This window comes from Eumetopias jubatus, unplaced genomic scaffold, assembly GCF_037043125.1.
Source record: "Eumetopias jubatus isolate StellerSeaLion01/CBP00866 unplaced genomic scaffold, mEumJub1_p1.0 scaffold_14, whole genome shotgun sequence".
Classification (NCBI taxonomy): Eukaryota; Metazoa; Chordata; class Mammalia; order Carnivora; family Otariidae; genus Eumetopias; species Eumetopias jubatus.
This window is the reverse complement of record NW_028274820.1, coordinates 80,208,175-80,223,418: the sequence shown is the minus strand read 5'-3', so window position 1 is coordinate 80,223,418 and position 15,244 is coordinate 80,208,175. Positions and strand designations below refer to the sequence as shown.

General features: G+C 36.9%; 1 protein-coding gene across 15 annotated transcripts in view; it reads left to right on the top strand.

Moving 5' to 3' along the window:
- CADPS2 (calcium dependent secretion activator 2) overlaps nt 1-15,244 on the top strand; it is a 506,725-nt gene that overhangs the window by 440,826 nt on the left and 50,655 nt on the right. For 6 of the 15 annotated variants that reach the window (XM_028104882.2, XM_028104885.2, XM_028104886.2 and 3 more), the window contains 3 exons: nt 5,084-5,225; nt 9,986-10,141; nt 11,545-11,692. In XM_028104882.2, coding sequence (XP_027960683.1) covers nt 5,084-5,225; nt 9,986-10,141; nt 11,545-11,692 — 446 coding nt within the window. Of the gene's footprint in view, nt 1-5,083; nt 5,226-5,350; nt 5,471-9,985; nt 10,142-11,544; nt 11,708-12,404; nt 12,420-15,244 lie in introns of all 15 variants that reach the window. The other 9 variants (XM_028104877.2, XM_028104879.2, XM_028104878.2 and 6 more) reach the window with 4 other exon arrangements.

Genomic DNA, 15,244 nt, shown 5'->3' with positions numbered 1-15,244 from the left:
ACACTCATTCTGATGCCTGGGGCTACATATTAAGAGGGCTTTTGACAGTGTCTGATAGGAGCGGAATGCAAACTGGCATATGGGCAACTGAGAAAAAGAGCACACATTTCCATACACAAGTACAGTGCGTGTGTATTTCCATAGTCCTGCCTTTTGACACCACGCTTTCTCTTTTCTTTCTTGCCCCCTCTGCATTTTTTTCTTTATTTCTCCTCCTTTCTCCTCTTCTGTTTCTCCCTCTTTCTTTCTTTCCTTCCTTCCTCCCCGCCCTCCTTCCCTTCCTCTCTCCCCTTTCCTGAGTCTAATTACCAAAGAAGTAATACTGCCAATTTCCAATTTTCTAAAACTTTGGAAAATGGGTCTATAATTTGATTTTTAAAAAAATAAAAAGGACACTCTGCTGAAACATGAGCAGACTTTTGGCCAGAATTAAGCATCTGTGACAGGTCGTAGGAAAACATTTTCTTCCCCTATCTTCAGGATGTGAAAGTTTGCTATCAAGAGTCATGACTGAACAGAAAAAATCCTCCCCTTGCCGCATTCATTAAAATATGAGACATAAAATAGCCAACATTCATATCCAGAAGAATTTTCAGCAGTCTGATCTTGGACATGGATCAAAAATAGGACTTTCATACCAATATTAGTTAATACTGTATATTCTATATAAGATATGAAGAATATGCAGGCTTCAATAAGTTCTTAGTTTCCTGAATAATAATGTAGTCATTTTAATGTTGTATCTGTGTAGTTTTTCATTCAGCAAACATTTGAACACTTGCTTGGAGCCAGACATTTTGCTGGATACTAAAAATACAGATATGGTCCCTCCCTCAAAGACTTTGCACCCTTGTAGGGAGAAATAGAAGTGTCAACAGGCGCAGAAATATGCTGTGGACCACAATGGAAGCCTGTACGGGGTAGAGAGAAAACAGGTGAAACCAGTAACTGGGCAAGGGGACAACAGAACAAAGCATTTCCAGAAAAGTTTCAAGCAGTTCAGTGTAGACTTGAACTAAACCATGCAAATCATTATGGCTGGATCACAGGAAATATGAGGGTCAGGCAACAGAGATGAGCCAGAGAGATCATTTTTAAGATAAATCGTGGATGGCTTTCAAACCATCGAAAGGTGGTTGTGATGATCCACTAAAAGATTATAATCTTTAGGAAGGACATTATAGTTTTATATTTTGGCAAGCCCCTCTGCTCTGAGGTTTGAAGAAGATGGATTGACAAAGGGAAAATTAGGATCCTGAAGACCAGTAAAGAGATTATTGCACTAATCAAGGCACGAGATGAGAAGGTTAGAAGTAGGGCAATAGCAGTGGTGATGAAGAAAGGAAGGGATGTGTTAAGAATTAAGGACATAAAATAACACAGTGATGGGTGTTAAGGAGGGCACTTGTTAGGAGCACTGGGTGTTGTATGTAAATGATGAACAACGAATTCTCCAGAAACCAATATTGCACTGTATGTTAACTACCTAAAATTTAAATTAAAAAAAAATACACAGATCTTGATTACTAATTAGATGTAGAAAGTAAAGGCCAAGCCTGTGGTACAGTCACCAGGTACTGATATAGTGACCTAGTGGACAATCTCTATTTTCACTCCCATGGTGGGAATACAAGAGAAGGAGGCTTATTTAAGAAGTTAATGAATTCAGTGCTTATCAAGTGTATCAAAAAAGAGAGCTCTTGCTAGAATTACATTTGAGTCAACTGGTACTTAATCTTAGAATCATTATAACATTTAATAACAACATTGAGTGTTGATTCTCCTATGTGCTTCATTTTAACAAACTAAGTATGACTTAATAGCCAACATACCTAATCTCTAAAGGCATAATAAAGAAGCATTCGAATTGATGAGGTAGAGTACTCATTTGTAGATGTAATAATTTCTTAAGTGAGCATGTCTTGGACTAGTTAGAAATAATGACAGTGCTTAACAGCACTGTCAAGATGTAGAGCCTATGGGTCTCTCCGTTTTTTATTAGTAGGCCATATAAATTAAGAGTTAGGCTACAGTCTAGCTATATGGCACTGTGAAGTTGTCTGGCTTTCGATGTATATTATAAGCACATTAAATATTTTCACAGTGTTAATTCATTTTTCAGCTCATTGACTATAATAGTTTTCTTCAATCTCTTGACTTTTTCATAGTGTCACTGAGTTTTTCAAAATTCTAATTCATTGGGGAGGGTATGTGCTATGGTGAGCGCTGTGAATTGTGCAAGACTGTTGAATCACAGATCTGTACCCCTGAAACAAATAATACGATATATGTTTAAAAAAAAAAGAAGAAGAAGAAGAAGATAGCAGGAGGGGAAGAATGAGAGGGGGGAATCGGAGGGGGAGACGAACCATGAGAGACGATGGACTCTGAAAAACAAACTGAGGGTTCTAGAGGGGAGGAGGGTGGGGGGATGGGTTGGCCTGGTGATGGATATTAAAGAGGGCACGCTCTGCATGGAGCTCTGGGTGTTATGCACAAACAATGAATCATGGAACACTACATCCAAAACTAATGATGTAATAATGTATGGTGATTAACATAACAATAAAAAATTTTTAAAAATAAAAATTCTAATTCTAAAAACATATAATTCATCTAAGATGTGGAGTAATGTGTTTGTCATTTGCAAGATTTTTTTCTACCTAAAATAATCTATACATTTCTAGGTCTTAAAAGATGCTGATATGCTGCTGATAGGTTGGACGACTCTATGAATGGATAGATGGATAGATAATAATTTATGGTAATGTAAATTGAGGGGTGATGGTAATATATATAGTCTATGGGGGTTAAGAGGGGGCTCTTGTTCTATTGCCTAATGACTAGATGACTTCACCACATGCCCCTAAATTCTCTGTGCCTCAGCTTCCTTATTGATAAGATTAAAAAAAAAAAATAGTGCTTTTGTCACAGAGATTTGTGATGATTAAATGAGAGAATGCATATCAAGGACTTAGCCCCATGTTTGACACTCCAAAAATGCAGGCAAGGAGGAGGAGGAAGAAAAAGAGAGTTCTTAAGTGGAGAGCCAATAAATTCAGATATGGGTATATTTTTTAATTTGCTTACCACAGTGATTTAGGTGGTTTGAGTGAGAATATTTCATCCTTAATGTTCAACATCCTTATTTAGGTGCCATTTGGCAAAAGGAACTGAACTGCGTGATCTATGTAGTACCTTCTAGCTCTGTGATTGAATCTCCAGGAATAAATAAAGCTCCTTTCAGTGTGCTAATGAAAACATCATTAAGATAACATTAGTCTTCTAAATAAGACATTTATCTTTAAATATGATTATCATTCCCACTTTAATAGGAAATCTTTTAGCATATAGATAAGCCAGAAAAAATTATTTAAGCACAAAAAATACTAAACCATATTAACTAGAAATAGAAAAAAAAAGTGTCGTATTTTCCTCTGTATTTAGAATTGCTTCCTGCCCCACTTCTATATGTCTATAGTTTTCCAGCCTCTGACAAATTTCAGAATCCGTTAAAACAGTATTCATGCCACTGTGGTAAGCATCACATACTTTGCCCAAGTTTTAAAACACTGTTTAGCTTTCAGGGTATTTTTGCCCTGAAGAAGATTATGTGGGGAAGGTGGCATATTTAGCTGAGTATTTCATGAGGCATTACTTTAAAACTGCTAGTTACTAGATTTTGTATATAAGCACATGCAGCTATTCAGATTCATAAAAGTGAATGGGGTTACTGAGAGACTTTTCCCCATCTTCCACCTCTGCCACTCTAATCCAAGTCACCATCATTATCACTGTCATCCTTTACCTGGTCTGTTGCAGTCAAGCACTGAGAGCGAGCCACCTTCTTGCTTCTGCCCTTTGTCACCAACTCCATTTTCCACACAGCAGCCAGAGATATGATATCATGGCACTCCTCTGCTTAGTAATAATAAAAATAATGATGCTTCCCTGTGAACATACTTCTCACCATGTACTACTGTGTAGACATAATCTTGGACTATTTTTTCCCCTTTCTCACTCTACTCCTGCCACACTGGCTTTCTCGTCCTTCTGGAAGTACACGAGCTTGTTCCTTGCCTAGAACTTTCATACTAGCTGTTACCTCTACCGGGTGATCTTTCCTCCAATCTATGAGAGCTTGTTTCATAGATTTCATGAGAATACTAACCCTGTTCATGAGGACTCTGCTCCCATGACTTAATTACCCCCTCAAGGGTCCCACCATCACATTGGGTGTTAGGATTTCAATGAATTTGGCAGGGGAGTGGGTGGGTGTGACACAATCTACAGATAGCACTGACCTTTCTTCTAGTGAAATTACATCCTGTGCATAGAAAGCATCCACCTTCTGGTGTAGGGAGGTGCACCTTACCTATTACCTACCTATTTGACAGTCCTATCCCAATAGCACAAATTCTAAGACTTCCACAACTGCTTTAGGTGGGATGTCCCATAGTGTATTTCATTAAAGACAAATGGACACCTGAAAAATGCATATGACGTTTTTAAAGACACATGTGAAAAACTTGATGACTAACAAGAAAATCCACAAATAACTGAAAAATTCATGAATCAGAATAGATATTCCCAAGGCCACAGTCATCCTACTGGTGAATTAAGTTAAGTGTATTTCTTAGAATGAATCAAGCTTAGCTCTCAGAATTGAATGGGTTTAGCTCTTCTGTGATATACCGTCTAGCACAGGGATTGTAACTCTCTTTATTGCTCTATTTACATGTGTCAAGACCTTCCAGGTATCCAGCAGCTCTGTTGAATCTCTAGCAAGTGGTCATATGCCTCATGTGTTAAACCTCTCAGAGAATAAAAACATCCCACCTGCCAGGAAGATTTTATAGAGATAGAATCTGTTTGCATTTTGACAGCCATATCTAGGAGGTTAATTATACTTCTTGATTAGCTTTCATGATATATTCAATAGGAGGAGCAAGATCCATTATCATCTGTATTTTACCAGTTCTTCTGTGTCAGACTCTTTCAGGAAACGTTTTTTTCCACCCCTCTTTCCCAAATGCCTGATATGATCCCTCTGACAAACCCTGTTTCTGCTTGACTATTTCAGCACTTTTATGTAATGGAAAATTTCACAAACATTTGCAAGAAATCTTTGTGCCCTTGGTTGTCCGCTACGTCGATCTCATGGAGTCCTCCATCGCCCAGTCAATTCACAGAGGTTTTGAGCAAGAGACATGGCAGCCTGTCAAGTAGGTATCTTGCCCAGTGTCCATAGAACGTCTGTCTCTTTAGTCCTGACCTTATGACTTTACACATGGCCATCTGTGGTTATTGCTTATGCTGGTCCCTTCCCACGTTGTTTGTTTCTCTACAGGAATATCGCCAACAGTCTTCCCAATGTAGCTCTTCCAAAAGTTCCAAGTCTGCCTCTTAATCTTCCACAGATTCCTAGCTTTTCTACTCCTTCGTGGATGGCTTCTTTATATGAGTCCACGTGTGTATCCCTCACTTATTTCCTGGTGGTGTGTTAGCTAGTGCATGGCCTGGGCTGTGTTCTGTGCACATTTGTTCAGATTGCATGGCATTTATCATTGTTGGTTGAGGAATCCTATGTTTTGGTTTTGTGTGAGTTTTTTTAAGCTCTTAAGCTAAGCTGAGCAAATCGATGATAAATGATACAGATTAAAAAAAAAAAAAACCACTCACTGGCTTGATGTAGTTCATATGTGATCTGTAGGTGAGAGGTCATTTTGTGACCCAGGTTGTAGACTCTAGCCTAAATGATACACCACGCTTCCGGCAATCACTGTGGTAACAGTATGTCTAGGAGCCATAGTTGGCTCCAACTTTGTTACTGCCCATATAGTTTCTCTTGTACATGAAGAAAACCATCGTAAGAATTGTTTAAGAATATAATGTTTTTCTATTTTATCTTAGTTGCACTTTTAAAGAAATAATATTTCAGGTTGCAGAGAAGCGATCATCCTTTATTTCCTAACACCAGCAAGTCCTTTCATCTGTCAGTTGATGCACTTTGTTATTTTTAAATAATCTTTATATCATAAAAACCATATCTGTTAGCTCTACGTTGTGGTCAGCCCACCTATTGCAGACTCAGTAACTGAGAGTCACTAAAACAAAAAGGACATAGGCTTTGAAATTCGAGTTTAGATCCTAGTTTAGTAATCATTAAATCTTTCTTAGCCTCAGTTTCCCCAGTGCTGAAATGGTTATGACACCTAATTTAAAGACATTTTTGTGAGGATAAAAAAGAAAAAAATGATGAAAAGTGCCTGGCACATCCTAGGCTCTCAATAAATACTAACTACTCCTATGCTACATTATGATTTTTATCGTTATTATTACTGTCATCAATCATCATTATTTATTAACTGTATAGTTTTCAAAAGTATGAGACTCAGAGCAAGCAAATGAACTCAATAATAGTCCATGCTTTGCCCAAGATCTCATATGACGTCAGCTAGAAAGAATAATAATTAGAAGAAAAATAGCTACCATTCATTGAACACTTACTATGTTCCAGGTAAAGTGCCAGATCTTTTTCTCAGCTAAGCCTCTGGACAACCCTGGGATGTAAATGTCATTGTCCCTATTTTAGGGACTTAGGAAACTAAGTCATAAAGAGGTTAAGAAACAGAAGTTGCCTGAGGTCCCACAGTAAGTAAGTGACAGAAGCAAGCTTTGAACCCAGGTTTGCCTGACCACAAAGCTCTCACTCCTCTTGTTCATGTGTTCGGCTTCCAGAGAATATAAGGATGCTGGGCTAAGAATTTGCCCAGCATCGCTTCTGCCTGTCCTCCCACCACTGTTACATCTGCTCCCCAAGGCTACATACCCTCAAGAAAAGAAAGAAGACCAAGAAGGAGAAGAATAACTTGCAAAATATCTTAACAATATCTCTCCAAGTTAAACATCATCACTGTGCCCATGATAGTTATCAGGATGTTAGGTTACATGTGAATCTTTTTCTTTCAGACAAATGCTTGGGGCAGTTATAGTGTATAGAGTGGTGTCTGTGTGTGCTTGGCAATTATCTAGGAAGAATAATGTATCTTTCTAAGTTTATGTGTTTTTGTGCTTAATACTGTTTTATAATTTAACTCCTCTTCTTCCTCATTCCTCATCTGTTTAACACCCTTGATTTTAACCAAAAACATTATTGTGGGCATTACCTTGTGAAATTTAGATTTTGTGTGTGTGTGTGTCTTTATTTTTTTAGCTTTGAGGCATGTGTGAAACCTGAATCTCATTTATTGGGAGCCCCTTTTTAAAATGACCTGCATCTCAGGACAGGAATCATGACAAATTGTGGCTTTGTAAATAAAGTGCTCATACTTTCATCATTCTGAGTAAATAAAAAACATGTTTTACAAGTTAATCACTCTTATCTTTACCTGCTAGGATTATCAGCATTAGGCTCTTCATCAGGGTGCTCAAAATTACTTACAATGTTATGATGTAATCACTAGTTTTTTGGGTTCTGGGTGGGTTTTTTTGTTAAAGATTTTATTTTTATTATTTTTAAGTAATCTCTACCCCCCAATGCGGGGCTTGAACCCATAACCCCAAGATCAAGGGTCACATTCTCCACCAACTGAACCAGCCAGGCACTCTTAGTTTTTTGAACTTTCATTATAAAGCATTAAATAGCAAAAAAAAAAAAAAAAAAAAAAGTCCATTTTATATATGTAAGGAATTAAAAAAATAGAATATAACCAATGCTTTAAAGATACATCCTGACCTACTAATGTATCAGTATCACCTTAGGAGGGGCTTCTCCATGTCTTCCTTCTTGGGTTTTTTTGGTTTTTGTTTTTTGGGTTTTTTTAGCTCTAAAAGTAGGTGCCAATAAGATAAGTTTCCTACTTGTAATATATGGTGATTAACATAACAATAAAAAATTAAAAAAAAAAAAGATAAGTTTCCTACTGGCATTTTTAGGAAGTTATCTCAGAGTTCCTTATTCATGTTTGAGTTCTTTAATCTGTTAATCATACTTTCGGAATAGGTCACTGATTAAAAATAATTTTAAAATGAAAAAGTTCTGAGTAAATTGCCGGTTATAAATTACAGCTCAAGAGAAAACCTCTTTACATTTTTTTCTATTTATTTATAGCAAACACTTGTTACCTTAATTATGTTCCCAATTAAGTACATTTATCATTCCATAGCATCAAAGAACAGAAGAAACATATATCCATACTCTCTATGAAGATTTAATTGTCATATGTTATGAGAGAGTCCATTTTCAATAGAATCCCATCTTCACTACTTCAGATTTTGTTTTGATGATGGTTTTTGTTGTTTTGTTATGCTATTAGGAATACATACATGTTTCAAATAGCTACTTTATATTTCTCCAAAGTAAAAAATTATTAGATTTGCTTCTTTAACCAATTAGATTCAATTGCTCTTAATATAAGTCCTCTAATTTACCACATTGTACACTCTGGATATATAAGAAGATTTTGCCTGGTCATTTTTTTCCTCTTATTTTTATTATATATATGGCAAAAGGGAGAAATAAATACAGTGTTTTTTTCTAACATTTTTCAAAGCAGTGTCAACATGGTGTTGTCTGGTTCCTTTGTTTAATGGTACTTTAGGGGCACTGATTTTTAAGGTTACGAGATACTGAGTAGAGAGCTATGGGTGGCATTCAGTGCTTTGCTGAGAATGGTCCATTGAGCACTTAACTGTGAGCGCATCTTGGCTAGGCAAGGAGACCATGAGGAATTACTGGCGGAATGGGAGAAGGAACACAAAGGAGGTTGGTGATGCAGGAAAGATGCTGAGGTGGAGGTGGGGGAGGGAAATAAGCCTTTAATTAGCCAGAGAAGGAGGCATTTTTTTAAGCCAAATAATTGATAGGTTTAGCTAAACAAAGGGGGTATTTAAAAGAATTTTATTTTTATAAAAGTTTCCCACTGTGCTCTTGTGATAAATTATTTCATTTCTCTCGTGTTCTTTTGCACACTAACAATACAATTTTTAGGTTAGTGTATGTTAAGCACTTACGGGAAAGCTGAGAACTGAGCACCTTTTTTCTCCTTTTGTTATCTTTTACTGTTAAGTTTCAGCGTGTTTGAACATAGGATTATTTTACTTTCAAAACCTCTGTTTCCCTGTTAGGCTATATACTTGCATAATGGAAAGTAGTAGTATTATCCTTTGCCCAAATATTATATGTACTTTGCTACAAATTACCTTCATCCATGGTCTGAAACTCTAGTTCCCTGGATTAATTTTGCCACAGCAGTGAATGCATAGCAAATCCAGGCCCCAAGTTAGAAAGATGGAATGACCTGAAATACATGATTTTGTTCCCACTTCAGGGCACCCTGAATGTCATTTCTCTGTTAGACTGTACGTCATACTGTTAGGTTTCATTATGAGCTAGAAAAGTCACGAAGCATTTCAAAATAGGCATAAGATTTGCTTCCCTGCTCAGCCTGTTTTCTCACGTGCACTACCTGTTTCCCCTTCCCCTGTCCTTGAGAAACTGAAGGATCTGTACGCTACGCACCTGTCTGTAGACAGAAACCACTGTGATGACAAAGGCACACGTGTATGCATGAGTAGAGGAGTGAAGCTCCTAGTAGCTCTCGTATGGACTTTCTTGCATAGAACATACTCTTCTGAATTTCCAGGAGGAAATATTTATGTATTTTATCTGTATCCTATGGATTGGTTAAAAAAGCGTTTAAAATGTTTGTTCTTCCATGTACAATTTGATTTCTTTTCCTTAGTAAAGTACCCATATGCATTCTATCCCTTTCTATGAAACCCTACTATATTCATTTCTATTTGTTTTGTTTTGGTTTTTTTCCTCACCATATTCATTAAGAAGTGAAAAGGAAGAGATTTAGAAGGTTGAATAAAGAAAATACCAATTACTGAGATTTTAAGGCAAAAAACAATGTGTTGGCTATCCTCACAGCTAACAGTGGAAGTTCATGATGCTCTTCATGTTTCCTTTTTCTTCTAGCAATGGCTCAGCAACATCAGAAGACCTCTTTTGGAAACTCGATGCACTGCAAATGTTTGTCTTTGATCTGCACTGGCCAGAACAAGAATTTGCCCACCACTTAGAGCAAAGACTTAAACTAATGGCCAGTGATATGATAGAGGCCTGTGTCAAAAGGTAGACCTGTGTTTTCAAGTTGCTGCTTTGTACGCCAGCACCCAGAGTAGCACTTTTCACCAAGTACCTGTTACCAGTTGTCACAAGGAAAGTTTCAATATGTACTACCACAACAAAATTTAATGAACGTTGGGTTCTCAGACCTAAATTCTGGGGCCTCCTGTAACTCTGTAACTGATAAAATTGGCCTAAAACTTTTTTTTTTTTTAACGCCTCCTCACATTACCCTTCTCAGTAGCATCCATACTATATTAATCCTTTCTGTGGTGCTTTATTGTTGTCTCTCTGGGAATACTGTGCTTTCAGTTCCCAAGGCAGTACTTCCTGAGACATATGGAAAAGGGCAGTTAAGTACTTTATGCGTTACGCACAGTGTCTGCTGTGAAACGGCATGGCAAACCCAAATTATGATCAGGGCCATCACTGTTTCTGTTTTCTGGTATTCTCTTTCCACGTCAAAGGAGCTTTCCACATCAACTATCCAGTTACATTCTTCAGAACTTAATCAGAAATAAGTTATGAGGCTTTGAATTCCTCCAGATGTGCTTTCATTTTCTTTAATAGTTCTTACAAAATCAACAGTGTATCGCTAATTAGCCAAGCATTGTTTTTCCCATTGCCCTTGTTCATGATGCATACAGAACAATGTGGGCAGCATATTGGAGTAAACACTGGTTGGAGCAATTGAATAATCCTGAATTCTTCAAAGTTAAGAAAAATCTTGTCTTTAGAATAATGTTTAATAGCTTCCTAAGGCAAGGCCATGAATTAGATTATTTAATGTTTTAAAAATATCATATTTGTCATATGTGATTCTAATGTCTCAAATCTATGGGTATTCTTTGGATACTTTCACATAAACAATTCCAAATTGCCTGTTACAAACTTTCTTTCGAACACCTACCTACAACTTTGGGTATTTGAAAGAAAATCTAAGTGACACAAAAGAATTATCCATTCTCTGTTGTACATTAATCATGATGTTTTAGGGTTTTCCAAACTTGTACTTTTTTTTTTTTTATTTGGTAAACCCTCACGCAGAAGATTTGTTCTGCTTTAATGTAGAGAAGCCAGTGGTTTTTATACTTGGAAATTAATTCAGGCAGTTAAGTAAAACTAAGCGGTTTTTCCATAAAAAGTTTTACACTAGATATAACAAATAGCTTCCTTTGAATAGAGATATTGTCTGCGTGACTGCAAATCTGTTTAATATAAAATATCTCCCTGATCTTTCATATGAGACACCTGACAAAGAAGAGCATCCCACCCCTAGCTCCCAAGCAATGCCACACTCCTTATTTGCATGTTTTAAATTAGCGTGTTGTAGTGTTGATTTCACTTTCACTAAACAGGTAAGACATAATTCAGAATTTCTTACCCTGAATTCATGTTTTAATGAATAGAACAAGAACTGCATTTGAAGTCAAGCTGCAAAAGGCAAGCAAAACCACTGACTTGCGCATTCCTGCCTCTGTGTGTACAATGTTTAATGTATTGGTCGATGCCAAAAAGCAAAGCACCAAACTTTGTGCCCTGGATGGAGGACAAGAGGTAAGTGAACTGAGTGTCACATATGAATAGGCAGCACGGGGTGCCCTGGCAGAGGGTGCTGGATGCTGTGTCCAGAAGTCTCTCACTTGATTAGATTAAAAGACCCAACTTTTCCAATAGAAGTGTTTGGTCTTTTCCTTACTGTAATAATGGAAGGCCCTTTATCCTTTGCTCCCATTAGTTTCTTCTTTTTTATGTGAAGACTGCCCAAAATTTTACACGTGGCCATTGAAGCTTTTAACAACTTAGGTGTTGTGTATTTACATAAACCTTGCTTTTCACAAGCAAATAAGAAAGCTAGAAAGCTACCTGCTTTGTTTATACAAATCTAGAGTATCCAGAGTTTGCATTCAAAAAACAAGGCACAGAAAATAGCATATGAAATATTTTTATTTACACAAAAGTTTCCATGTTTTAAAGATCAAGTAGAAATGTACTAAAAAAAACTTTTTTTTTTTTTAATAAATGTCCCATTTTTTTTTTACTTTGATTCATGTTTTGTTTGGTTCTATATTCAGAAACACAGCTTATTTTACCCCATGATTTATTTTTGTTGAGAGGGGCGATTGGGCGAAAAGGATTTATTTTTCTTAGATTATCTGTGTAAGTTATTTTGTTGCTGCTTTTCTCATTGTAATTACTTTTTCATTTCTTTACTCTTCCCATATGTTCTCCTTCATCGTCTTTTTTTTTTCTCCATGGCATGATCCAGTTTGGTAGTCAATGGGTAAGTCTTTCTTTTTTTTTCTTTTCTTTTTTTTTTTTGTAAAAGCACACTTTCATTTGAGTGATTATTTGTGTAAATGTACACTTTTTATTTTCATCTTTTCAAGTTAATATAATTAATTCAATTTTCAGGTTTATGTTTTCCGTGTATGTGTATAACACTAACAGCTTATTATAACATAGCAATACCCAGAGACACATTAAAACACATAAATACTTAAGCCCTAAATAATGTCAAGGGGAATGTTTCTTCCCTGTTAGGCTGCAGAATCTACAAACTGCTCTTAGGTTTTTTAAGGATAAAATTATTTAAAACAAAATGAATTCACCCTCCTTTAAACAAAATTCTAAATTCAGAAGCAGAATGATTATTAATATTTTCAAGGTGCATATATCTATAGTATATACTTTTACCAATACTAGGAAAATTTGGAGGTTTGGATGACATATACTATATATCAGGGTACCTGTAAATTTGAGGACCAGGAGGCCATTCCTAAGGTCACTTCATGCAGAAGAACCCAATTGTGGATTTCAATAAGGTACATGCCCACCAGTGATACAGTCTTTCTTCCCACTCATGGCCTGGGAAGTAACCATTACCAGAGACAGGGAAGAGGCAGGCCTGTGTGTCAGGAGCCTTTCCTCTCCTCCACACAAGGTTGTCTTGAATTACCACCCAGAACCTCAGAGGAACATGATATGAAAATTTTTATGCATACAAAAGTGACTAAACACTATATATATATATATCTATCGGTTTTATATATGTGTTTTGATAAGTCAAAATGTTTTTGTGCTCTATGGATATGTTCACTCTCATAAGTCTTAGAGTTGCTGCCCAGGAGTCAAACTCAGGGTGACTCTACTGGGCTGACAATTCTCAACCAAGTAGAAGGGCTTAGGTAGCTCTGAAAGTGGATGAGAAGGCCCACTATTTGTGAATTTCATACTTATTTAACCCAGATATAGACATTAGGTAATTGGCCATAATTTGTGCACATGCACACGTATTTCATTCTTTGAGCAATTCAAGGGGAAAAGATGTATTTCTAATACCATAGCATACAACCTTACAGATATAGTAAGTGATTGATAGGTGTTATAGAATGTTCAGTAATTATCATTCCCTGAGCACCTACAACATGATTTATTACCTCTAATCATCTGAATGAGGAAGCAGCTGGCTTGGATATCATAGCTCATCTCTCTATCTTTTCACGTTTTTCAGTACCCAGATGTAAGCCTTTGATGGTCTACTCAGAAATATTGTCTTACGTCTCTTTATAAGTCCATCCATTTCTCATCAGGTTTATAGAATCATCTTGCCTCTTCCCATTGATACTGGATTTATCCATCTGCTTTTATTTTAATATACGTGGCAGTACCTGACACATAATACGCATAGTAAATAGTTGTTGAATGAACAGACTGATCTGTTGTCACCGCTTTAAAAATCCTCCCCTGTAAGAAACAACTGTCTCTAGTACCTCAAAAGAAAAACAGGCACACACACAAATAACAAAACATTGTTGCATTGTCAAACGGTTCTTTATATTAACAGGTAGATGGCTTTGAAAAGTAATCTGCTACTGTTCATTATGTCTGCACATGTACCTTCTCACCAGAGACAATTAGTTTCCCACAACTTTCACACAATTAATGTAATTCAAAATGTGCAGGTGTAAAACCCATTAGCAACTATGAAAAGTGGTAAGCAAGAATTTCGTGCAAAAGAAGGATTTTATACTTTGCTTTTAATCACCAATAAATATACCCACATAATTGCACAGGCTTTCCCTCTCTGTGCTTGGGATAAGTTTTGGAATTGTTGCAAATTAGCAAATATGTTACATGCGGAGGTGAGTGGACCTCATTCTGTAGTAAGCAACAAATTAAAAACTAGATTATTACACGATTTGGAATCTTGTAAAATATATGCTTACCTAGATAAACCTAGTAGGGATAGTTTTCTGAATTTTAGGGAATTACTTCTCCAGAGTCTCCAGTAAATTTGTTATATGTCATTAGTGAGATGAAACCTCCCCAAGTCCTTTTCCACAAGGCAGCCCCTTCTGTGCTCCTGAGTTACGATTCCGTTTTCTCGCGTGGCACATGATGATGCAAACGTGCTCAACCGCAGCCCAGAATGGTGTTTAATGGAGTCATTAGTGAGCGAATGATCTGCTCATGTGACAGCTGTGTGTAATGAGTCAGCAGTCTCAGGCCAGTTCCTCGGGGACAGATGTTGAGACCACAAAACCACCAGTGTTTAGAAAGCGTTGTTCTCCACCAACTGCATGGGTCTTACTTAGGTAATGCTCTGCCCTCGGTGCCCCCAGCATCCGATGGCCCATCCACTGAGGATGAAAGCACATTAATAGGGGCTCCTTGTGTAGGATTTGTTCTCAACTATAGTAAAATGCTTTCATTTCCAGAACTGACAATCCAATACCTTTAAAGTTCTTCCCAAGAGAAGGACCAAAATCTTTTAAGAATGCTAGATTATACTGGCATTTGATTAGTTTTCATTTCTGGAGTGTTTACGTTAACAACAGTCAGGTGAAATGAGGATATGTACCTGAGCGTAGGGGGACGAGGGTTTCAGACCTGTGTCTGATCGCTGAATTCCCTGGGCTCCATGAGGTACAAATTCCTTAAAGGTTAATCTTGATCGAAAGTCAGAGTCATCTGCTGGAGAAGCACATACACTTCACTTTTGAGGGTGAATGTAGGGAGAATTAGTCAAAGAAATGGACTGTGCTTTGCCAAAGCCCTGGTATGTAGGATTATCAATCCGATTTGAAATATTCTGATAGAAATTGT